Source organism: Pseudocercospora fijiensis (genome assembly GCF_000340215.1).
Source record: "Pseudocercospora fijiensis CIRAD86 unplaced genomic scaffold MYCFIscaffold_7, whole genome shotgun sequence".
Lineage (NCBI taxonomy): Eukaryota > Fungi > Ascomycota > Dothideomycetes > Mycosphaerellales > Mycosphaerellaceae > Pseudocercospora > Pseudocercospora fijiensis.
This window is the reverse complement of record NW_006921538.1, coordinates 4,306,164-4,331,053: the sequence shown is the minus strand read 5'-3', so window position 1 is coordinate 4,331,053 and position 24,890 is coordinate 4,306,164. Positions and strand designations below refer to the sequence as shown.

The window sequence follows — 24,890 nt, the reverse complement described above, 5'->3', positions numbered from 1 at the left end:
ACAGTGCTAGGTAATGGCATCTGGTTTCAAAAACCGGATACCAGGTACGTACTCCCAAAACTTTGCAATCTCAAATTTTCTCTTCCACGGCTAGATCCAAGTTACGTATTTCCAAAATTGTGCCATCTCAAATTCTCATTTCCCCTATCCAGATCTGTTTCCAGACTCGAAAAGACGTAGTGCAATCGTGAGACGTCACCAGCCTTCGTAGCATCCCAAGAGGTGAAGTAATGAAGAGCCGTGTTTGCCGTATATGCACTACGAACACTCCAGTGCAAAGGCTTCAAGCCAGCTTAGCACAAATCACATGCCCGAGCTGGTTACTTGACTTAATCACAGTTCTGAAACGAAATGCGAAAAGAAGAAACATTATTATTACACACACATCATTTCTTATCTGCTGCGTATAACGCTAACTACAAATCGAACTTTTATCTCCTCCTAATTCTTTCTGCTTCCTATTCTATCTACGTCGTCTTATACCCCGGAAAGATACTAAAGACCTAACTATTATAACTACTTAACTACGGACAAGAAAACACCTTAAGCATAGAATCAAGCTAATCCGTAAGGGGGCTAACAATATCCCCGATCTATAAAAAACCCTATTAAGCTTATTAAGCCTTCCCGTTACGCGGAAGGAAGCTATAATTACCTACGGCGTTAAGGCCTAGGCATTTACCTCGAAGGTCCCTAGATGCTAGAGCTTTAAATAGATTAGGGCCGCTATCCGTAAAATCGACGTACTAGTCTTTAGCGTCTAAGGTTAGGTTTAGGTGTCCGGCGCCTATATTAAGTCGACTACTAGCTATACGCTTTAGAAGCATGTCTTATTATATAACTACGGGCTATACTACTATAGAAGAGGGCTTATTAATAATACTAGAAGACTACTATATTTAGGCATAATATTAGCACTAGGCAAGGCTCTCTATTACTAACAGCCTCTATATATAGCTTACGTTATCGTAGGTAAAGTATCTAGAGATTGCTAAATGTCCCTCTAATACTTCGAATTTGTCCTAGAATACTAGTAACGAACGATCGGGAATTCTTATACCGCGCGTATACTAGTATACTAGACTCTTCCGCCGATCCGACTTAAGCCCTTTCTTTAAACCGGTAGATTAATTATCGATTTATTATATCGTAGAAGTTCTAAGCGAAGGAGAAGTACTAAGGATACGCCGCGGACATACTAACGCTAGCCTACTAAAAGCTACTAGCCCCTAATCTTGCGATCGTTTGTTAATTACTAATTCAAGCCTTATAATTCGTAATGTATTTACGTACTACCTCTATTTAGGCTCGTAGGTATAAAGAATTGAGTTGCGTAGATATATAGTAAATAGGGATTATATTGCGACCGAGTGCACGTAATAGATTAGTAATTAGGGCTAGCTTCCGAACTTACCGATAACCAATTACGAGCACTCTACCTTATTCTTCGCCTACGAGCCTAATATAAACCCGTACGAAACTAGCCTACTAAATACTAATATAACACTACAACGTATATAAGATATTCTAAATAGCGGAGGTTGTAGCCCTACTAATTGCGCTTTATTCTACCTATTAAACAAGTCTGTACGACGTTAGCGCGTTAAGTTTTCGCTATTCTGCTAAGCCGACTCGACTGTAGCTATCCGGATTGCTAGGCGGCTAGCTGCACTACTAGAAACACCTTAATATATAACATACCGCATCGCCTAGCTAACACTTAGAGGTCCTTCTCCTAACGCCGGTAATTATTGTTTAGATAGGCGAAAATTCCGTCCGACGCCTACTAACCGCTCTATAGCCTTCGAGGGCAATCGATAACCTTCCTATAGCCGACTCGATACTTCGAGGTCCTTCGTAGACCATTTCTAAATACCTTTTATGTATAGCATAAGTCTATCCGAGGTGTAGTTATTAAGTTGCTACTATATAGCAGACGCGACTCTAAAGCTAAGGTTAAAACACCTAAAAGTCGCTACTAGCACTACTACTATAGCTACTACTACCGCTGCTACTACTGCTAGTAGACCGCTAGCACCACCGCTAGCAGACCGCTAGCAGACCGCTAGTACTACCGCTAGTAGACCGCTAGCACTACCGCTACTACTACCCTTTAAGATGTCTAACGAACCTTCTAGTAAGATAACGGTATATAATTACGACGATAAAGGCAATCCAATCCTTCCGCCTTAGCAGTAAGACGATAGCGGCGATCTAATAGACTAGGATTTAGATAATGCGCTACTTCTAGGCTAGCTAGGTTATTAGTACGCTCTAGTCGGTCTACCTCTTCCTAGACAGATAGTAGTATTGCTAATATACTCTATAAGCGGCTTCCTAAGCGATGTACTAGAGACTATCGTACGACTAGCGGATATGCCTAGGGTTAGCGACTTCGAAGATAAGTAGTCGGAGTCGGAGACTATAGATAAAGACCTTAGCGAAGAAGACGAAGATCTTAGTAGTAACGAGGAGTTAGATACTCGCGATAAAGACGATACGGTCGATAAAGATAAAGATAAAAATAAAGAGGCCCTAGAAATAGCACGCCGTGCTAGTAAAGACGTTGCGCTTAAGCGGCTCCTCGACAAGTATTATAAGGAGCTAAAGGATACTATAGTAAAGAATAAGGTTAGTATAACCTACTTTATTAAGTATCTAGTCGGCAAGCCGGGCGACAAAGCATCTACGTCTGCTAAAACTCGCAAGACTACTAAGCGCTCTAAGCAATACGAGAAGAACCTCTAGGCTATTGTCGATACCTTTCTAGAAGATCGCCTGTTTAGTACTCGTATTGTTCGTAATAAGCTAAAGAACCTTATTAGCAAGGATTTGTTTAGTATATATAAACCGGAGTTCTATAACTTCGAAATCGACCTCGGAGATATAGACGATGCTATCTAATAGGTCGCTCCTATATAGCATTAGTTGCTCGGCTAGGATCTGCTACCTAACGTACGTCGCGATTATTACTAGTACTAGACTAAGTTCGCGGACAAGCGTAATGTTATACGGAAGCGTACGACGATGCTAACCTCTTAAGTCCTATATTCTATGTCTTATATTAAGGCATTATTCTTTCTAAAGGCCCTTAGAATATTCCTCGTTAGCAATAGTACGAGTCGTCGTACGATCGAGGTCTTAAACAACCTAAACATTACTCTAGCATATTAGACTATCTAGATCTTAATAGATAAGAATGCTAATTATATAGAGACGCAAATTGCTAAGCTGTACAACCGCCCCGACAAGCGGTATAGTAGTACTATCGACAATTTCAATCGGATATAGAACCGTACCGACTAGGCTACTAGCGATACTAACTAGATAGTGGCTATAACTGCCTCGTGTGTAGCCGTTAACAAGCGCATTCCGAAGGGTAGCCTAAAGAAGAAGATAATCTATTACGACAAGCCGCTAAACGCTAATAACATCTTTAAGAATATCTATAAAGATAAGGTAACACGACCGGATAGGGAGGAGGTTTCCGATATTAGTATTAAGACTACGCTCTTCTATATCGATAAGGCTATTGCGTATACGTTTCTAGAGGCCGTAAAGGCAATTTTCGAGAATAGCGGTAGTAATCTAAAGCGACTAGTATAGCTAGTAATCGACAAGTTAGACCCGGCCCGTATAGAGGTATATTCGTAGCCTATTTCCTTTAACGACGAGGCGACTATTAAGGGCATATGTACTATATAGGACGAGATCCTACTCAAGTTCTAGGACCTAGACCGCGACAAGGACTTTGCGAGCGGGCTAGAGGGACCTCTATATATATAGAATAGCGACAATATAACCGTCGTACGTAGGTATAGCGTACGTAACGAGAGTGTCGAGAATAAGGACCCGTACGATAAGCGCGACAGCCTCCTTATATCGCTAGCCTAGTTCTATACTATAATAAACTATGCATTTACTGTCCTACGTACGTACTAGGATAAGAACAGCGATAGGAAGCCTCTTCTAAGCGCTTAGACAGCAAAGGGCGATGCTGTATTCTAGTATAGCGAGAACAAGGTTAGTAGTACTAAGCTAAAATTCTTCGAGATCCTTCGGCTTCTTAAGACTATATTCCGGGCTCGTAGTATCGGTGCGGCTATTAAGTAGTTGTCTAAGTAGGGCCGCGTTGTAATCTCTAGTAAGGAGAGCCGTATAGATGCAGTTAAGGAGGCCCTATCTAGGCTAACCGCTTAGCAATACCTAGAGATAGTGTAGGACATCTATAAGAAGCTCCTATCTATCGAGGCATAGCGTAGCTTGCCGCACCGCGTTAGTAAGCCGGCACCTAATGCCTAGTACACTACTATAGCTCGGATAATATAGGAGATTAAGATATTCCTTACTCTACGCCTCGGGGTCTATAACGCAGATATTAGTTATCTCTGTCGATCCGTCGACTATCTAATCCCTAGTTTCCTCGGTACTAAGCAGGGAAATTATAGTCGGATAATAATATATAAGCGATAGCTGCTTAGTCTAGGCTGTAATAATGTCCTCTAAGAAGCTATTCTGTCTTCTAGCATTATTACTAATAGGAAGAAAGGTTATATAATAGCGGCAGATAAGTAGCTCGAGATCTATAACTACGAGTACTTAGAAGATATTAATCGTATCGGTAACTCGACTTATAACCTGCTAGCAACCTTTAAGAAGATCGCACTTAACCGCGAGCCGGCTCGTATACTACGTAATATAATAACCTCCTTTACTAGTATTAAGCTAAGCAGTTACTATACCTATAAGAATACGGCTATTAACGTCTTTAGCCGCGCAGAGAAGCTGTTCTCGGATGGCTTTATAGCTCCGTATAGCAATAACGGTAGGCATATATCGGACGATATCTAGCAGCTTAGTAGCGATTAGATCCGCGAGAAGGTCGCTATATTTAACTAAAGCAACAAGGAGTACTTCGAAGGTCGTTCTACCGTTACGGATGCGGTCGTAGAGGACATAGAGGCTACTAAGGCTAGTCGTAAGGCTACGACTAATCGTAGCAATATATAGGGTACTGCTATCGATAAGACCGACTCTAAGTAGGTCGATGCTATCTAACGTACTAATAGATAGGCTTAGCTTATCGATGCGGAGGTTAAAGTAGTCGATGCGATAGGCGGTAACTAAGATATAGATAAGGGTAGCGGTTATAGCGACTAAGGAATAAATAAATATAGCTTTTATATTCGTTTATAGTAATCTAACCTACTATATCTACTATCTAGGCCTTCCTTACTAGCTTTATCTCTTAGGTGCTAGCTTTATCTTCTAAGTGCGCTTGCCGCCGACAACGATAGCCCCGTTAACTAGGCGGTTGGCCGCGAAGTAGTAGCGGTAGACTAGAGTACGTACCTCGTCGGGGGTGCTTATAAAGTTGAAGGGTTTAACTAGGCGTACGATAATTGCTTAATAGCTAGCTAGGCTAGGCGTACGATAATTGCTTAACGGCTAGCTAGGCTAGGCGTACGATAATTGCTTAATAGCTAGCTAGGCTAGGCGTACGATAATTGCTTAATAGCTAGCTACGAAGGGTTTAGCTAGGCGTACGATAATGGCTTAATAGCTAGCTAGGCTAGGCGTACGATAATTGCTTAATAGCTAGCTAGGCTAGGCGTGCGATAATTGCTTAATAGCTAGCTACGAAGGGTTTGGCTAGGCGTACGATAATGGCTTAATAGCTAGCTACGAAGGGTTTGGCTAGGCGTACGATAATAGCTTAATAGCTAGCTAGGCTAGGCATACAATGCCTCTAGTCGCTAGCAATTCTAGCCTTAGGCATTCGACTAGCAGTCGGCGGCTATTGCGTTAAAAGTGCGATAATATATAGCCGTTATTATTGCCTTGCTATTATAGCTAAATAGCGCAATCCTATTAGTAGAGGCAAACCTTACCTGCGATGCGCTAATGTAGACCTACGCTTCCTAGTTCAACTTCTTCTTCTTCTTCTTCTTCTATATATACTAACATACTAACACCCCTAGTAACACACTAGCTATCGGCTTCTAATAGTAACAGTGTCGATACCTCTTTGTCGTATATAGGTAGCTCTGCAGCGATTAACACTATTCCTTACTAGTTCTACGGCTTGCTACCGACAGAGCCGCTTATCTAGTAGTTAAGGTTCCTCGGCAGGTGGTTTGTTTAGTCCTTTCTCTTCGAGGTTTGGTCTCCGATAGGCTTTGCTAAGTAAGACGTTGCGAGGCGACTCTCCTAGCGAGTAGGTTGTTTTCTATAGCTTTAGCGGGCGCCGACTGCGTATTTAACCGAAAGAGTATAGTTTTTATTAGAATATCGCAGTGCAAACTACAGAGGTCTTAGATAGATTAGCGGAGGTAAAAACTCTTTAGTAAGGTATACCTATAATGCGGCTAACGGTCTAACTCGGTAAAAACTCTTTAGTAAGGTATACCTTAAGTAGCGGCTCGATAGCGACTCTCCTACTAAGTAGGTTAATAGACTAAGTAGGTTAATAGGTTCGTAGCATTGCTATAGGCCTAACTCGGTAAAAACTCTCTAGTAAGGTGTACCTTAAGTAGCGGCTAGGCCTGACTCGGTAAAAACTCTTTAGAGAGGTATACCTTAAGTAGCGGCTATAGGCTTCCTACGTTCGGATTCTTTATAGGATAATAGCTCTCGAGAACGTATCTAGTTAAGTCGGCGTAACGCCTTCGTTAGGACTGTTAGTTATAATAACCTTAGTCGTTGCGTAAGGGCCTCTAGTATACTCAAGCCCGAAGGCGCTTAGTCTTAGTCTTTACTACTGCTATACGACTGCAGCCCTTTGCGTATTAAGACTACTATTCGACTGTAGTGCGCCTCCCCTTCTAGTAAGCGTATTAAGACTATTATCCGACTATAGTACGCCTCCTCTTCTAGCAAGCGTATTAACATTGCTATACGACTATAACGCGCTCGACAACCTTTTTTTTCGCAGTATCTCTAATACTAAGGGCGCGGTTACACTCTATTGTTATCTAGGTACTAATAAGTGTCGCTTTAGCGATCGCTGTCGTGTTTCGCTTAATAAGTCCCTTCCTATATACCTCGCGTACTATAGTTAGTAATAGAATGCGTTAATTGTTACGCATTGCGCGTAGTATATAGGCTATATATAATGCTAGTGTGCTTCGGAGTATATGCTTCTATAGCCGCTTAGTGCCGCTAGTTAATTAGATCCCCGGACGCTACTATTCGTTTTCTCTGCCTTATATAGTAACTAGTTATCGGAATAATCGTTCTAGGGAGAGTCTAAGCAATAGAGGGCGTTAACGTAAGAGGGCTATCGTAGCTTCTCGAAGAGTGCTTGCGCTCGATATATGTTATCGCCCTACGTATCTATCCTTACTATATATGTTATAGTGCCTATAAGAGTATACGGTGCAATAAGTATAGTACTAGTCTCGCTAGTCTCGCTAGTCTCGCTAGTCTCGCTAGTCTCGCTAGTCTCGCTAGTCTCGCTAGTCTCGCTAGTCTCGCTAGTAACTTCTCGCTAGTCTCGCTAGTAACTTCTCGCTAGTCTCGCTAGTAACTTCTCGCTAGCATTAGTAACTTCTCGGGTTTCGGAGGCGGTTCTTAGTGCCTAAGGCGGCCGTCGTTATCGTGTTAGATACTTTTGTTAGCGCTATTTGCTAGAAATGCGCTTAATCGACGTATCTCGCTATATTAGTAATGTGCTATTATAAAAGTCGTAAAAGTCGTAAAAGTCGTAAAAGTCGGGAAAGTCGGTATTGTAAATACGCGGAAGGAAGCAGCTATAACGTTTAATCCTACTAATTAAGCGCTCTGCTATACTAAATCCGGGGTCTTAGCGGGACTCGGTATCCTTGTCGCTTCCTCGAATTTACGCTTCTCGCCTAGCTTTTATATACTATCGATATATACGACTATCGATACCTACGACTATCTACAAACCCTCGTCGTAAAGAACACAATAGAAAAGCCTGCTTAGCGAGCTTATAAGGACACGATAGAAGAGCCTACTTAGCGAGCTTACGAGGACATAATAGAAGAGCCTACTTAGCGAGCTTACGAGGACATAATAGAAGAGCCTACTTAGCGAGCTTACGAGGACATAATAGAAGAGCCTGCTTAGCGAGCTTACAAGGACATAATAGAAGGGTAGTAAGGAAGGACCTTATTAAATGCTAATTCTAGCGCTAATTCTAGCGCTAGCTCTCGTAGAAGCAGCTTAACTAGGCATCCTACATTATATACCGGCTCTCGTAGAAGCAGCTAAACTAGGCCGGCTCTCGTAGAAGCAGCTAAACTAGGCTAGCTCTCGTAGAAGCAGCTAAACTAGGCTAGCTCTCGTAGAAGCAGCTAAACTAGGCTAGCTCTCGCAGAAGCAGCTAAACTAGGCATCCTATATTACATACCGGCTCTCGTAGAAGCAACTTAACTAGGCATCCTACATTATACGCTAGCTCTTATAGAAGTAACGCGATCGAGCGTAGTATTACGGCTTACTTTTCCGGGGATAGGACAAGGACTTAGCGAGCTTACAAGGATATAATAGAAGGGTAGTAAGGAAGGACCTTATTAAATGCCAATTCTAGCGCCAATTCTAGTGCTATTTCTAGCGCCATTTCTAGCGCTATTCTAGTGCTATTCTAGTGCTATTCTACCGCAATTTCTAGGGCTATTCTACCGCTAATTGCAGTATCAACGCCTGCTAGGAGAGCTACCTTAAGAGCCTATTATGCGTCGACCCGCTTCCGAGAGTCTACGCTTAGTACGCAATACGCGACCTCGCTCCTCGTTAGTACGAGAGACAGTGCTAAGAATCCGCTTAGCTCGAGCATATGCCTGTTTAGCAGTCGGATTAATCTGTAGAGGTAGCTGTCGCCGAGTACGTAGACTAAGACTACTAGATAAGCCTAGGCGCTCCTAGCCTCGAGTTTCTAATACCTAAGTATTACGGCTATAAAGGAGGTTAGCCTATACGCTAGTAGAGCCTATAATACTGCTTCTTAACTTATTTAGAGTAGTAGCGCGCTGCTATAGAGTAAAGGGCATTGTAGGTAGCAGTATAGTATCCGATAGACGTATATTTAGGGCGCTACGAGCCGCTTCTCGAGTAGCCTCTTCCTCGGCCTTCTTCTATCTATCTTCCTCGGCCCTCTTCCTTGTATTATAAATAGTACACTACTTACTTAACACCTCTAGACTAAGGCTTTTTAGAGTATCGATTAGCTAAAAGGTAGCGAATAGTTGCTCGTACTACTAAAGCTTCTCGAACTAGTCTACAAATACTAGCGCCTTCTGCTTAAGGAGATCCTAATCGATAGTAATACTCTCGTTCTATTCATTAACTAAGTTAGCGGTAGTAAAGATATTAGCGATATTAGCTAGAATCGGATCGTCTATAACCTTAGTCGATAGAAGGTCGAATCGAATACGGCTTAACCAATCTAGATACTAAAGGGTAGGCCGCTTTAATATCTAATCCTTTAGTATACTAAATCCAATTGCTAGACGAGTGCCGGCTCTCGGAGCCTTGAATTTCGGGGGAGTAACACCCTCTAGAGGTATATCGATATAAAGAGCGTCTAGTTCTAGGTTACAGATATTATAGCAATCTTCTACTACTAGTAGTTACTAGGTATACACTGCCTTATCCTTACCGAGATAGCGAAGGACGACTTTGCGTAGACATATGCCGTATTGTTCGCGTAGATAGTTATTCTAGAACTCCCGCCAAATCCGAGGAATCTTGTCGCGAAGCTCTATCTCTTTCTTAGTCTAGTAGTTTCTATCGCTATTATTATTATTATTATTATTAGCGGCTTCTCGAGTACCTAGCGTATTAGCATCTTCTCCTAGAAGCTTAGACTAGCGGAGCCCTAATAGCCGGAATGCTCTATGCGATCTACGTCGGCGAGGCTTAATTGCCGGGTAGTTAGATTCTAGCCGCGGCTGCTTAAGACGATTATCGATATAGTATAGTAGGAAGATAAAGGCTAAACTACGTAGAATAGCACGACCGGTACGGCTAAGACGTTAGACAACATCCTCGATGTCGCGCGTAAGAGTAAACCTAGTCTAGTAAACAAGCTTAATGTCTAGTACATTTAGGCTAATGCTAAAAGCAGTAGTAGCAACTATAATCCGGTGTTCCGATAGCCTATCTAGATGCTCTATAGTCTTATAGAAGCGGTTATACCGGCGCTTCTAGTCTCGCTTAGCGATACTGCTAGTATAGAATGTTACTATAGTATATATATTAATACCTTTATTATCCTATATATATCGTTTCTTCTAGTCCCTATACTTAGCAGTCGTTACGACTAGCTAATGCCGAATAACATTAGCTAGATCCTAGACATACTTACGACTATTAATAAACAAGAGGGCCTTCTTAATATTTATCGGCGTAGCTTCCTTAGTCTCTAGGTCGAATGCACTATCGATAGCGAAATACAGGTACTCGTATAAGCGGAGCTAATTCCTTAGAATGGTACGTAGGATATACGTAGTATCTAGACGATCGACACTACTACGAATAATCTTAGTCTAGAATAGCTAATTACTAACTAGACGAAATCTACTATATTTGAGTACAAAGTCCTCTATATCCTCGGACATTGTCGCAGAACAGCCGAGCTAAACTGTATTATTACGGAGCAACTTACGTAGAGCGAAGATCTATATATATTCCTTCCGAAAGTTACGCTACTTGTTAATAAGATAGACTTTATCGATTACTACGAGACCGATGCGGGCACGAACCTTAGGGTCCTATAGTAGCTTCTTAAAGGCTAGACTAGCACCGGTTTCTAGACTTAGGATAATATAATAATATCTACTATTAGTGATATAGTCGTATAGCTTAGGATAGAGGCTTATAGTTTCGGAGGTGATATTAACAGCGTTAACGATACTATCTCGCTCGATCGGCTAGCTATCTAACTAGCTATCTAACTATAGCTATTAATACCGGTTCTTAACGACTTTAGCCTACTCCTCGCTAAGGCGATTTAGCGGTATAAACTAGAGGGTGATAAGGCTAGTCAAATACGTAAAGGCTATAAATACTAAGCTCTTGCCCTCGCCTGTCTTCGAGATCTATAGAATATCGCTGCCGCCGAAGATTAGCGCGAAGACTAGATCGATCTAGACGTCCTTCGGCCAATATTCTTTTCCTAGATAAAGGCGATCTAATAGCTTAACAAGGCTAGCGGTAACGATATTACGGTAGATATTCTTAGCCTCTAGAGAAGCTACGGCATTATATACGAGTTGCTTAACTTAGTCCTACGACAATAGGTTATCGGCGGCGTTAATACGATCGTAACGAGTCTAGAACTATGCTTTATAATCTCGCTTATTCTTAGGCTACTAGACCGGTAGCAAGTAACTGAAATCCGGGCGCTCTCGAGTAATAGCGGCGCGACCTAGAAGTACTATTAGAAAGTGCTACTCGGATTCATTCTGCTATCTATTAGTCTTGCGCTTCTTAGCCCTATCCTTCTTCTCCCTATTGCGCTACTTGCGAGTGCCCCTCGGAGGTAGCGCTATTGTCTGTTTGTTAGTAGGTTAGTCGCGATAGGTTAGTCGCGGTAGGTTAGTTATAGTATACTATTAGTAGGCGACGGCGAGGTACGATAGCGAGGTACGATAAGGCAAACAGGTATCTAAAGGGCTCTCTAGACCCTTCGTTAGGCCTATTCGAGTCTAAGAACGTGCTAGATAAAGGAATTACTACGAGTAAAGGTGCATATATACTAGTAGTATAGTATAGCCCTTAGTAGCAAGATAAAGGCAAAGGGTCAAGAATATAGGTATTCTAAGAGTCGGAGGTGCGAGCGGCGGTTAATCTAAGGGTCCGCTCGTAATTTACTTAGCGTTTTATATACCGTTTGTATATAAGTAATACAAAGGAGGGTAGAACAAACGTAGTTACCGGAAGACCTATCTTAGAAGATCGCATCTATAGCTTTAATTTAACATTTTAACGTATACTTTGTATAGCTATTTTAAAAGATCGTATTATTGCGTAGAATAGCTTTTTTAGGTTTGTCTATCTAATGTATAGTTGTACTTCTATAAATTCGAATTCTCGTTTATATACCGGACGGTTATATAGGAGCCGTACGGTTTTCTTTTAGGCGCTTCGCTATAGGCTTAGCATAGACCGCTAAGCTAGATATATATTAGTGTACTTAGCGGAGAGATAATATAAGGACGTAGAGACAGAGTAGAAGGTAGAAGGTAGAAGGTAGAAGGTAGAAGGTAGAAGGTAGAAGGTCTATACAAGCCTACAAAGCGGGGCGCCTAAATAGAGGTAGTTTACGTAGGCTTTTCGAACGGGCTTTATTATCGCTAACATTCAGAAATCGAACTTCGCTAAGCACAAACCTTACTATGTCGGCGCCTTTACCTATCCCAAACACTCAAGAGCTCGTAAGGAACCTATTTGCCTTCGCTAATGGTCTGAATTTAGCTTCTGCATTAGCGTGTCTACCGTACGAGACCTCGAGTCTTACTGAATATTACAAGCGGGAGTCTTCTATACCCTGCTATTCGAATCGCTTACCTGGAACTCCGCTGCTCATAGCGAAATGACTCCAAGATTTTCCGTACCTCTAGAACTAGGCAGCAATGACAGCCAGATCAATGCCGATTCGGGACCAAGGCCGTGGATTCCTAATGGGCTCCTGTGTCTACAATTCCTGGGGAGCTCTTCGACTCTCTCCTCCTATGCCAAAAGCTGTGGATATCATTAGAGCGACCCGTCGAACAAAGGCCCGAACGAATCGCGAGCCGTTCTCTTCCCAACGCTCGATCTCTGCCTCTAGCCTCTTTATCGTACCTCATTGTAAGCTTGACAAAGCTCTATCTACCAGCCCATTGTGCTATTGTGCGTTGACAATGAGTTTGTTCCCGACGGTTCTTTGTTAACGTGGTACCACATTTCCTTATTAAATCAGTCTGAGTCCCTACTCTTCTGCATCAATCACGAACCACAACAGCTCTTGACATTGACTGATCTGCAGGCCAGATTTATACTATCGTCACAAAGCTGCCCATTCTTGGTCCATTCCACTCCAAAGCTCACTAATCTGCAGGCCAGATTCAAGCGATCATCGCAAGACTTCCCAGTGTGTGTCCAATCCCCCCCAAAACTCACCACCAACCATGTCTTCACGACCAGAGAACGAATTTCCCGAGCGCGAGTCCGAATTTCTGGGCCGCCAACTACGCAGAGACCAGATCGAAGCGATGATGAACGCAGAGAGCATCGCCGAAGAGAGACGTCTCATGTTCCAATACATTCGCGATTGGAGCCCCAACGTCCCGAAGTGGCAGGGCGAAGAGCCATTGCCACTTGGATCCGACCCGAACGAGAAAGCCGTTCGGGCGCTCGCTCGTCAACGACAAGAGTATGCCGATCAAGATTACGACGTTCGCATGACACCAGGCGAGATCATCGAGATGCACGAGCCTACGCCTGCCGAGCCAGACCTTGGGGAAGACGTCTGGCGCCCGGGAGAGAGGAATCCAGGTTCTATCGACGACGAGAGTGACGGGGAAGAGGATCATGGGGGGCGTTTCTATCATCGCGACGACGAAGAGTTCAACCGAGAGCTTTTCTTCCATCCCGAAGACCTTATCGGTTCCAACTTTGACTCTGACTCTACATCCAGCTCCGACTCCAACTCTACAATCAGCCCCGACCCCGACTCTCTAACCAACGACGCCGATGAAGCCTGGCTCGACCAGCAATGGGACCACATCCAGCGCTTTGAAGCGGCCGTCGAAACCTGGAAATCCCATCGCACCGCAGCCCTCACCTCATTCCGGACCGCCTATCGCGAATGGAGCCACACCGCCTCCTCCGCGGCATCGCAAGCCTTCACCTCGCACTACAGAAACGCAACAAAGGTGACATCCAGCAACGCCTGCAGAACATCCATACTAACATGGTTTCCAGACCTCCCTTCCGACGTCAAGAGCGCGCTCGCCAGAATTGCAAGATGCGAAAACAAACTCGAGGCATTGGCCTTCGACATCGAATCTTTGCGCTACGAGGCGGCGATGGACCACGAGTCCGCCGAGGCGAGATGGATGCAGTTTCGAAAATCCGAGACGTATCGTCTGGGCGAACAGTTGACGGAAGGGAAAGGGAGATTCGGATATGAGTCGAAAGCGGCGTTCAGTTCGGGCTGCGCCTGCCTCGACTGCATTCCGCTCTCGGCACGTTTCGAAGGCAAGGCGGAGGATCTCGTCGGGATTGAAGCCGGGCTGGCGATTCGGGAGGTTCGTCTTCAGATGGCCGAGAGGGAATGTCGAGCGGAGACTGCGACTTGGGATGGGATTGACTCGGAGCGGTTCGCTATCGTGCTTGCAGGTCTCTGGGCGCAGAATGCTGGGACTGCTTTGGATGCTGAGATCAGACGGGTCAGCTCACAGCCTGAAGGGGAGTTCCTACGGGAGCTTGTCGGCGGGATGAGGGAGTTGGCGCAGAAGCTTGTGGGGTTTCAACGGCGTTGTGGGACGCTCTCGCGGGTTGTGAAGGAGCTGCAGGAGAGCAAGGCTTAGAGCTTTGCGCAATGAATGGGTCAACCCCTTCTTGAGCTTCTTGATTCCGCGAGTAGTGACAAGGCCAAGCGAAACTTCGGAAGCAGCAACGTCTCCACAGTTCCCTACAGCTCTAGAAAAGCCGAATTCATAGATCAATGAGAAAGCAATGTTGTCGCTTTACACCGTAGTCAGATCTGCTGGTCCAACGCCGTGTCGATTGCGGAATCTTGGTGATGCTTGTACAGTACCTAAGCACTACTTGAAAATACTAGTGCCTTCATGAAACCATTTCATACCACTGGAAAATTTTCTCGTCTCCAAAAATCTTCTTCGTTTCTTCCTTCTTTGTTTCCCGTTTGAAGATTTCAAAACTAACAACAATCTGACAGCAACGAAGCTTCAAGCTCCCTAAGATCTTCACCGACTCTTTTGCTGTATAACAAGAGCGTTATTATACCTCTCTAGGATTATTATTCGTAGGCGACAGCAGGGACGAGCGACAATCTGCACCTTTCCTTGGCCGTGGGAAGCATATCAATGAATCGTCGGGCATCTCCGGTGCTTTGCAAACTCCCCTGCTCCACCGCCGCCATCGCGCATACACAATACAGACATCCCTGTCTATACCGAGCGGGTCGCGCCGGAAGTATGCCAAGTGAAGGAAGCATTTCCGACATTCATGCTGTACAACACCATGCATGCAGAGATTATCTTCACGCAAGATCTGACCTGCTGAGGGATTCTGACGCGATGAGATGTGGTTGATAGAGAGCAGGCAGGTGAAAGACATGCTTTGCCGGCGGGCAACAATCCGCCTTTATCATTGGCCTCTCGCTCCCGCAATCCTTCCAATCTCGGATCCCCCCCTTCCGGCGTTGCCTAATCAGCCATCGATCTTGGCGGCCCGCCCGCACATCCGTCCATCCTCTTCGATCTTCAATGTCTATTAATCCTCCAACGTCCCGTGGATTCTGCAAGACATGTTTGACGACCGACCGCACCTCTCCCGCATCATCACCTTCACATATATATATATTTCGTGGGACAACCCCCGCCTTCTTTTCAGCTTCTTCCGGTTACAGACACCCAGCCAAGCATTTCACGCGTTCTCCGAAACCTTCGCAATGCGCCGTAAGATGGTTTCCTCCAAATCCGGACGTCCTGCAATATACCAGAGAAGCTTGTTTCCGGAAACGATACGGCATGGGCGGTTGTGTCTTGGTGGCGGCCACATGCGAACCTCCTCGCCGCTGCCCAGCGTTATCGTTCGCGCTATACCCCGACCCCTTCCTATACCACGTTAGCTGCCTGGGATTCCCGTGCACCGTCAACGGGCACGATTCGTTGCTGTGACGCCCACCGTTGTCGAAAAGGTCCGAGGATGCGACCTGAGTTGATCTCCCACGCCCGGCTAAGACGATAGCCGGAGCAGAATTCAGCTGATTATTGATGACTGACCGGATATGAAAGCTAATACCTCCGCCTGCACGAAAGTATTGTTTTACCAGCTACTCAACCTCCCAGCCGAGAGAAAGATGTCGCCATGGCGTCAGCTTCCCCCGTCTGACTCTGTTCTTTGCGCTCGTGCGTGCGTGCTGTGCTGTTCAACACTCTGTGCATATGCATATGCGATCTAGCCACAACGCCGCATGCTCATCTGGTTCTTATGGCTGGCAGGAAACGGTGCCGACCAGATAGTCGCTTCGAACCACCGCCAATTATGCGACTCAGAGCAGGCATGGCGCTATCTCGACTTCTAGCCTTGGCCATTTAGTCTTTTCATCAGGCGATTGTCTTGGGCTGTGGTTGGGCGGTTGAGTATACATACCGTCCTAGAGCCAACCCTGCTGCGAGGTGCTATTACTATTCGCCGTCCTACGTCCTCCCGTCATCGGTCAGAGCTTGCATCTTGTGTTTCTTTTTGCAGGTGTCGCACGACGACATCACCTCCATCTCCTACGTCCGAAGAAGTCCTTCCATTCGCTCGACACCTTCCCGGCAGTTTTGACAACGCCGACATTTCCTTTCCCTAATCGTTTCTTCCACCCGGCGCAACAATGCGCTTCTACATCGGCCTCGCCGCCATCATCGGCATCTTCGCCGCCCTCGTCGCCGCAGCCCCATCGTTCGGCTTCGCATGGCCCTGGTCCTACTGGCAAGAACGACAACTGCAAGCCGCATCAACCTCACAACCGCAAGAAACCTGCATGACGAAAGAAGAAGCCCACATCGCCGCCGACATCTTCCGAAGATTGATCCAAGAATACACCCACGACCTCGCCCTCGAGGCCCTGACGGAAGACTTTGTCGACTACGCATCTTCAGTCAACATCATCATCAACAAAGGCGCCGCCCACCCCAAGAGCATGGACGCCCCAACTTTCGCCAGCAGAGCCGCCTTCATCGACGGCCAGGGCAAACAGCCTCAAATCCCTTTCGAAACCATCAAAGTCTTCCCCGGCTGCCGCCACGTCTCCATGCGCTGGAAAACCGACCGCAGCGCAAACGGTCACGCGAGTGAAGTCGACACAATCGTAAGTTTCCCATCCCTTTCCCAACAATTATATATACTAAGACCTGTTTTTCAGCCCGTCCACGGCAACGTCATCGTCGAAGTCGAACCTTCGGAACCAGGCAACACGTACAACTGGCGCGTGTCCCATATTTGGTCGGAATTCAATAGTGCGGCGTGGCTGGTGAATTTGGGGGTGTTTCAAGCTGGGGGCATGAAGCCGGAAGAACAGGATATTCGGCATATGTTGGAGTTTGATGAGGTGGATAATGGGGATTTGGATGTGCCGTATATTGAGAGGGAGGATCTTTGAAGGGGAGAGGAGGGGGCAATGTTGAGAGGGAGGATCTTTGAAGGGGAGAAGTCGAGGGTTGATATCGACAGGTATAGAGAAGAGAGGAGAGTGGGAGGTGATGATAAAGTGGTGTGTGAAGGAGAATTGTACCATGTGCAGTCCTCAGATCGTTGAGCGCTGGCGTTCGTTTAATGTCTATTGACACGATTTCAACTAGTGTTTTACGGATTCGGGTTGTTGGACCGTCTTCTTCAACTGCTCACTCCGTTCTAGGACCTAAGTCAACATTTGTATGCGGCTTATAGTATTTGGTCACCTGCACACCTATTTTGCCACCCGACAGCTGTTTCGAGTTCGTCTTTCATCAACTCCCCGGTAAAGCGAGCGGATTGATATAGTTGGCGTGAAATTTTCGTTCTATGAATAATAAGTCCATGAGTCCAGTTCCCTGAATCAATCAAACAAAGAAAAAAAGAATTTCCGCAACCGGAACCGGAACCCAAGATCCGATCTACACAACTTTCTTGTCTTAAAGCTGCAGATCAATCATGCACCTAAACCCGCGGTACATGCAAAGTCTGTTACACCGCACACTGCATCATGTCCTACGAACTCACTAATATACCCAAACTCTACATCCCTTTCTGGTGCTAGGGTACTTAGGCTATCGAGCTGCTGATCAACAATAAGATTTCTCGGAGGGGGATTGTGTTATTTGTTTTGGTGCAGATTATGCGTCCGATTCGGAGTGGTTAGTAGTGCGGAATGAGAAGGGGTTGAGGTTAGAGAAAAGAATATAATAATTACGAGGGAAGTCGTGGAATTGGGATCGAATTTTGGGTTGAGGAATATACTCCAAGTCCCGGAGCAGACCTCGCACTAAAGAAGCCTGCGTTCGATACGAAGCACAATCTGATATGGGACTAGATAGTGAGACTCCCTCCGAAAGCGCATCAACCAACACTAGCTTGCTCGACGCTCGAGAGCCGAAGATGGCAACCAAGATCCTTCCTTATACAGTGTAGCCATCCATATACTACCGTAGTCAAAGTCTACGGCTGTAGAAGAGAATTTTTTTGATATCGGGCATGAAAGATTTTACCTGCAAGAGTCAGACTACTCTAACGCTGGCGATGCTATTCTCTCTTCGAGCATCTCAAATCTACACGACTTCTTATAAGGCCTATTCGCCTGTATGAATTGCGGATCGCGTAGCAAACTGTCTGCAGCAATAAAGCTTGTTACTCTCCTTGGGCTTGCGAGCTGTGCACTTCGTTGGCGCGTGAGAAATCAGGGGTCTAGAGCTACCTCTTACGCCTCAACTATGCCATCCGACTGATGCAAGCCATGCATAGCGCCGGAGTAGGGAGTCCTTGGACTGCTCGATGAGCGAATCTAGGAAGGGAAGCGGCCATTGGTAGGTGCGCGGATGGTTGCTGGAGTTTCGTCCAAAGCCAGATCGCGGCTGCTTTTCACACTTGTCATCCCTTCGCTTCGTGAGGTCATCGTGTGTCCAATAGGTCGAGTTGTCGGAGTGTACGGGGCTGGCTTGAGGAGCTGTAGCGGGAAGAGATGAATACGTTCGCAGTTGTTGGCGGGAAACGTTGCTACTCCTCTCCCATCTTGACATCAAAGACCACCTTTTCCACCTTGATGAATCCGGCGTATACACAGCATACATCTCCAGTAATCAAGACCGTAGCATGTCCTTCGACGCCCCTGGAGCAATACTTAAGTCGGCGTTCGCGGGACTGGTAATGGAAAGCCCTCTGCTTTTTATCGTCGTCAAAATCGTGGCCTACTGTCTCTAATAGCTTTCGGACATCGACTTGAAGATTGAGCCTAGGCGAATCGATCAGTAAAGTGCCAGTTTGCTCTCTCTCTCAATGAATGGTGAGATATTATGGCGTTTTCCGGGCACCTAGAGACGCTTATCGAAACCAGTTTGCTTTCCGGCAAGAGCAAGATGTTCGCTCGGGAAGGTGACGCATATTTCCTCGCCTAAAGATGCGGCATCACTCACAGTCGACACGTCGTTCGTCGCGGTTGATCCAGATCCAGATCCAGCAGCAGATGCTAGTGCCATCGTCCGAAGAGTAGAATGTTCTTGACCGGATGGGATTCCTGGAGAAATAACGGTAGTGCACTATCCGACCACCCCATATACTTGTACATACGTACCTACCTCCCACCATTCGGCGCTCTAGCGCGAAACAAGCTTCCGCAAAGCCATACCCAGCTCTCGAGCCACGACGACAATCCATTCGCTAGTCAGCATTCCAAACCCAGTTTCTTTTCTCTAATATGTACAATCTCTATCCCAAAGCTCTTCCTTAACCTCTATCCTGAATTTTCTTCCTCAAAAGATTCCGGCAACCACCGATAGGCCCGCCTCGGGTTGGTCTTAAGCAGCGATGGCGAAGTTGGTTGCCGATAAGGAAGGTAGGCATTGACTGAGAAACGGGAACTGGTGAGGGTGCGGCGTTGATCGAGGAGGATTGGGGTATTGGGCTTTGTTAGCGTGGGTGAGGAAGCTGCCGAAGGAGTGCCCGTGGCCGGTCTTGTGTATCCTGTTGCTGAATACGCCGGCGCGGACTTGGGTGAGGATTGCAAGTTCGAGATGTAGGTGCTTAGACGATGTTGAGTGCGTCCTCCGAGACTGTCGTGGAAGAAATTTGCTGGCGGCGACGTCCTGATCGCTTTTCATGCTCTTGCCGTTCCGTTCTCTCCCTTACGCTGAGATTGTGTATACACCGCGTACACAATGTAGCGCCGAGCTTGTATGTCCCTGCGTTCCGTCTAGAATGTCTTGCCAGGCGACACGATATCCTCATCCTCCTCCTCATCCTCCTCCTCCTCCTCCTCATCCTCCTCCTCATCCTCATCCTCATCCTCATCCTCATCCTCATCCTCATCCTCATCCTCATCCTCATCCTCATCCTCATCCTCCTCCTCCTATTACCCGCGCCAGGTTCTTTTGGCAACTGAAAGTTCTTGAATATCAGGTTCTCCGACGTCCAACATATCCAGACACGCATGCCGCATAACGCATACCGCATACCGCGAGACCGCCGCGATCGCATTCTCGAAACCGATGGTTGTCGCCGCCTGGATTCGATGCGAGGAGATTCGACGAGGATTCCGAAATTGTATAAGGATCGCATTCGCATCGTGATTAGCTGAGCTGGCAGTGAGAGTGAGAGGTATTGCTACAGATCTTGTCGCGCAGAATAGAGCTGCCGAAGAAGCCGGAAATGGCCGCGGTTGCGGTCGCGGTCGCGATGGACATACACCTACCTGTGCTTGAGTTCTGGTATGGTTTTACTTATCGCTGTTGATTCTTGTGTGCGGGAGAGGGAGAGGGAGAGGGAGAAGGTGTTGTCGGCCGGTGATGACAGATGGCTGGTTGGAGATCTTGGCGGAGATACTTCGATTGAGGTTGGGAGAGAACGAACGAACATCTCGTCCGCGTTTCTTTTGCCTGACATCACTCGTCAAATTTGCTGGAGACGTTGCAGTGATGGATATGCGGTGTTATCAATACGATCGCCAGGACCAAGAGTGACTGATCCTATTCGCCGGGCTCTGGGAATACCACAGCACTTGGCCGCTTGATCATATCCCACTTGCGGCCGAACGGAGCACTACACTCTACGGTAGTACAAACCAAGAGTATGGGAAGAATGATCTTATACCCGTCCAAACCGCGTGCCTGTGCGCTGCAACACGGCTGATGGCAGAACGGAGGTAAGCATGGAAAGCATCGGGGTGAATTCGAGTCCACGCATCTCCTCGCATTATGCTATGCAGAATAACCGTAACCACTCTGCTCAATCTTCAACACCCAACTCTCCCTTTCCACAGGCCGACTCTCCTCCCTCCTCCCTCCCCCTCCCCCTCCCCCTCAACGCCTCCACCTAAAAGCCGGATGCCTCCAATCCAAATCCTCAATCTCCTTCTGCTGCAACCCCGCCAACTCCGCATCCACATCCTTCCCCTCCCTCTTCCGATTATCAAAAGCGACCCAAAAGAAAAGCGCAACCGTCACACACAGAATCGTCGAACTCGTCCCCAAATTCAGACCATTCCCAATATGATAATCGGGAGCATCAGTCGGCAGGAAACTCCACGTGGCGATCAAGCCGCCCACGTTTCCGAGCATGACATTCGTCCCGATCGCCGACGAACGAGCGGTGTCGGAGATGACGTTCGCGGAGACTTGGGCGTTGCAGAGGGAGCCGAAGGTGAAGGCGCCCGTGGTGATGATGAAGGTTGCGCCGTAGCGGACGCGGGCTTCGGTGCTGGCGAGGAACATGATGTAGCCGGCCATCATGAGAGGGGCGGATCCGATCATGAAGATGGTTCGGCGGTCGATTTTGTACGAGATGTAGGGGACGACGAGGGTGGAGAAGGCTCCGACGACGTAGGGGGGCACGGTGCGGAGTTGTTGGTGGACGACGGATTGGTGGGGGTAGATTGTGCGGACGATGGTGGGGGCGAAGAAGGCGAGGCCTTGGACTGTGATGTTGTCGAGGAGGAAGATGAAGGCGGTGGTCAGAGTGACGGGGTTGAAAATCCCGGCGAAGATTTTCTTGTTGTCGATGTGGTCGAGGACGTCGGTTGTGGCTACACGTTCTGATTTGACTCTTGCAATCGCTAGCTCTTTCTCTTCTGCCGATAGCCAACGAGCGGTTTCGGGACGGTCGGTGAGGGTGAAGAAGGCGATGAGGGCGAGGCCGATGGTGATGACACCTTCGATGCCGAAAATCATACGCCAGCTGTGCAGGCTGCCGAAGTGGTCGAGCGAGAGGATGCCGGATGCGAGGAGTCCGCCGAATGCGCCTGCGAGTGGAGCCATAACGACGTATAATGCGAGGCGGAAGGTGAGTTCGCTGCGTCGATACCATCGTGAGAGGTAGTATGCGATTCCAGGAAGCATGCCGGCTTCAAACATCCCTAGCAGAAACCTCACTCCGCAGACTTGCGAGTAGGTGTGCACGAACGCGCACGCTACCGAGCAGATCCCAAACATGAGGGAGATGGTAGGGATAAACCAGCCTGGTCCGACCCATTTACACATGATATTCGAGCTGAAGTAGTCCGTCAGCATAATCGCCATCCACCAAACTCCCAGCAGTAGTGATGAATACTCACGGAATCTCAAACACAATATACGAAATATAAAACACCGAGAGCACGGCATTATAATCATATCCTTCAAGCTTCAAATCTCTTTCCAGACCAGCGAGTCTCGCATTCCCTAGATCACAAATCACGTCAGTCACACATCTCCCTCCCTTCTCCTCCTCCTCCTCCTTCTTTTCTCTTGTTTTGTCTCACTCACCAATATTCGCCCGATCAATAAAACAAAACAGATAAAGCAGTGCTACCGTGGGCACAATGTACACATCGATTTTTCTTCGAAGTCGCGTTTCGGCTTTGGGATCAAAGGTTATGAGGGCGTGGCCATATCTAGAAAGTAGAAGTTTGAGATTAGCTTTTTGCGTCCTTGCTGAATGAAGGTTGTTGGGGAGGCTGAGGTGGAGCTTCTAACTTACTGATCGGTAGCTAAATGTCCCCTCGCAGCGGTTTCGTGAAGGTCGTGTCCTGAGATTTTTGGGGTTTCGCCTTGGGAGGTGGAATCGTGGTCTGATGAGGTTGGTTTCTCCATTTGCACCAGTACTCTCGTCTCGTCCGGGGAAGGTTGGTGGGGAGTGGAGTGACGAAGATCTGGAGAGATCTAGGGTAATATGATGTCGAACTCGTCGAACAGGTAAGCAAACGCAAAGCAAAGAAAAGAATATGCCGGTTTTCCTTATCCGAACTACACCAAGTTCCGTTGTATAATTGGAAGATCTGTACCTACTAGTTCTTTTAGTTGATCACGCACGCACACGCGCACGCACGCGGAAACCACGAGTTTCCCTTCCGACGCCGTCGTGTTTTCCTTGCGGGGTGAATCCTTGGTATGCAGTTCGCACGTCTTGGCTGCAGGGCGTTGGCAACGTCTGATTCGTCTTTACTTCTTGGCGGACCACCGGGAGAACATTGAGGCGCTTCGAGAAGGTGTTTGTTTGTGGTATACTGTCCGTGAGGTCGTGCGAGGTTCAGAAGTGACGGTAGTGGGAGGGGCGCGGAGAAGAGGTACTATGTAGTGGAACATGTTGGCAGTGAGAAGTCGTCGGTATGAGTAAGTAGCAAGTGCGAGGCTTGCTGTCCGCGACTTCATTTTCGGCGTAACATCTGAAGCCGAACAAGAACCGAAAGTGATATATTATCGCTTCGAAACAAACAACGTTCTCCTATCACGGGAAGCGCTGAATCTGAAGGATCTGCAACAGGGTTTGAATCTTTATCAAGATCGAACGCAAGGGAAGGTTTTACAGAACACGAGAACGCAAGTCTAGATTTTGACAGCCTCGTTGTTATAAAGTTGAGATTGAAGATGATTATGTAGAGGAGGAAGGCTAATTACAAAGGTAGGCCGTCGCCCTATTAGTCAGCTAACCCCTGGACCGTTACTTCCTTGTTCCGTAACAGTCTGCCCTAAACAAAAGAAAAGGTACGCCCTCGTGCCGTTGCTAGAAACTTCCTCTGCCTAGATGCTCGTTATCTAGTAGGCCGTCTACTGCTTAGGCCTAATGTCTATTCGTATTTCTACTCGTTTAAAGGTATGCTAATGCCTTAGCCTTCCTCTCCGCGAACTCCGCTCGCTTCTTATTAGCCTTAGCCTCTATTGCCGCCTCCTCGCGTTCTAACTAGGCCTAGACTTGCGCTTGTCGCGTTTCCTTCTTAGCTGCTATCTGTCGGTTAGTATATCGTTCTATAGACGGGTCGGTTATATTAGTCTATACTCCCGTATAGCGGTAGAGCACCTATCCTTAGTTGCTTTCGAATTCCGCGCTAAGGTCGTCCGTCGGCTAGGTAGCCTTAGTCGTTGCTACTAACAAACCTTCCTTTCTAGACTTCTGTTTAGGCGGGTTTTTACCCCTATTATCGGTAGGCTCCTTAGCCGCGCGGCGGTCGTCCTTGTCTTCGAATGCCTCGAAGTAGGCTAACAATACTCCGGGGTCTATAGGGTCCGCGGAGTCTTCGTCGCTAGCGACTATTTCTCTTACCTAGTACTATCGCCTAACGAACGCAACTCGTACGGCCTTAGGGTCGTAACGTGCTACAAACTGTCGCTAGATAAGTTCCTATAATAGCTAGTTATGCTCGGACTATAGCTTCTTCGTTAAGTTCTTAACCTTCTTAGGTACTCGCTCGATGCCGTCGTCGTCTATATTTCTCTAGGCAACTAGGTCTATACGAAGCGTCTCCTTTAGTGCTAGATAGAGCATATTAACCTCGATGTCTCGTATTATGTCTCTCCGCTTTCTAAGTATCTTATTACGCTTCTCCTTTTTCGTCGGCGATAACTTAGCTAGCTCCGCCTTCGAAGTTCGATCCTTAGTAGGCTAAGCCGTTAGGGCTCTAGCTATAGCCCTCTTCTTGTCTAACGACGTTGCCTAAGCTAGCAGTAGTATAACCTTTAGCGTAGTAGGGGTCGCCTTCTTAGCC

General features: G+C 46.8%; 5 protein-coding genes across 5 annotated transcripts; 2 read left to right on the top strand and 3 right to left on the bottom strand.

The window, feature by feature from the left end:
• Positions 1-6: 6 nt before the first annotated feature.
• On the bottom strand, positions 7-387 carry MYCFIDRAFT_177597 (uncharacterized protein; the record flags this gene model as incomplete). Its single annotated transcript, XM_007931359.1, has 5 exons — positions 7-60; positions 89-126; positions 167-281; positions 308-328; positions 382-387. 5 exons carry the CDS (start codon positions 385-387, stop codon positions 7-9), a joined length of 234 nt encoding a protein of 77 aa, XP_007929550.1.
• Positions 388-7,114: 6,727 nt separating this feature from the next.
• Positions 7,115-14,674, top strand: MYCFIDRAFT_177596 (uncharacterized protein; the record flags this gene model as incomplete). Its single annotated transcript, XM_007931358.1, has 6 exons — positions 7,115-7,120; positions 12,557-12,578; positions 12,608-12,764; positions 12,833-13,139; positions 13,171-14,491; positions 14,532-14,674. 6 exons carry the CDS (start codon positions 7,115-7,117, stop codon positions 14,672-14,674), a joined length of 1,956 nt encoding a protein of 651 aa, XP_007929549.1.
• A 26-nt stretch (positions 14,675-14,700) lies between these two features.
• MYCFIDRAFT_177595 (uncharacterized protein) lies at positions 14,701-16,349 on the bottom strand (the record flags this gene model as incomplete). Its single annotated transcript, XM_007931357.1, has 14 exons — positions 14,701-14,749; positions 14,783-14,791; positions 14,823-14,894; positions 14,945-14,955; positions 15,009-15,084; positions 15,108-15,205; positions 15,241-15,402; positions 15,438-15,494; positions 15,525-15,592; positions 15,627-15,766; positions 15,823-16,006; positions 16,041-16,133; positions 16,165-16,249; positions 16,278-16,349. The coding sequence occupies 14 exons, from the start codon at positions 16,347-16,349 to the stop codon at positions 14,701-14,703; spliced, it is 1,176 nt and encodes a 391-aa protein (XP_007929548.1).
• Positions 16,350-16,712: 363 nt separating this feature from the next.
• MYCFIDRAFT_124835 (uncharacterized protein) lies at positions 16,713-17,231 on the top strand (the record flags this gene model as incomplete). Its single annotated transcript, XM_007931356.1, has 2 exons — positions 16,713-17,061; positions 17,158-17,231. Coding segments are annotated over 2 exons (423 nt in total), but the record flags the coding sequence as incomplete, so codon positions are not given.
• A 4,003-nt stretch (positions 17,232-21,234) lies between these two features.
• On the bottom strand, positions 21,235-23,001 carry MYCFIDRAFT_141003 (uncharacterized protein; the record flags this gene model as incomplete). The annotated part of the gene is made up of 4 exons (XM_007931355.1): positions 21,235-22,420; positions 22,485-22,590; positions 22,675-22,802; positions 22,889-23,001. The coding sequence occupies 4 exons, from the start codon at positions 22,999-23,001 to the stop codon at positions 21,235-21,237; spliced, it is 1,533 nt and encodes a 510-aa protein (XP_007929546.1).
• Between the last annotated feature and the right edge of the window lie 1,889 nt (positions 23,002-24,890).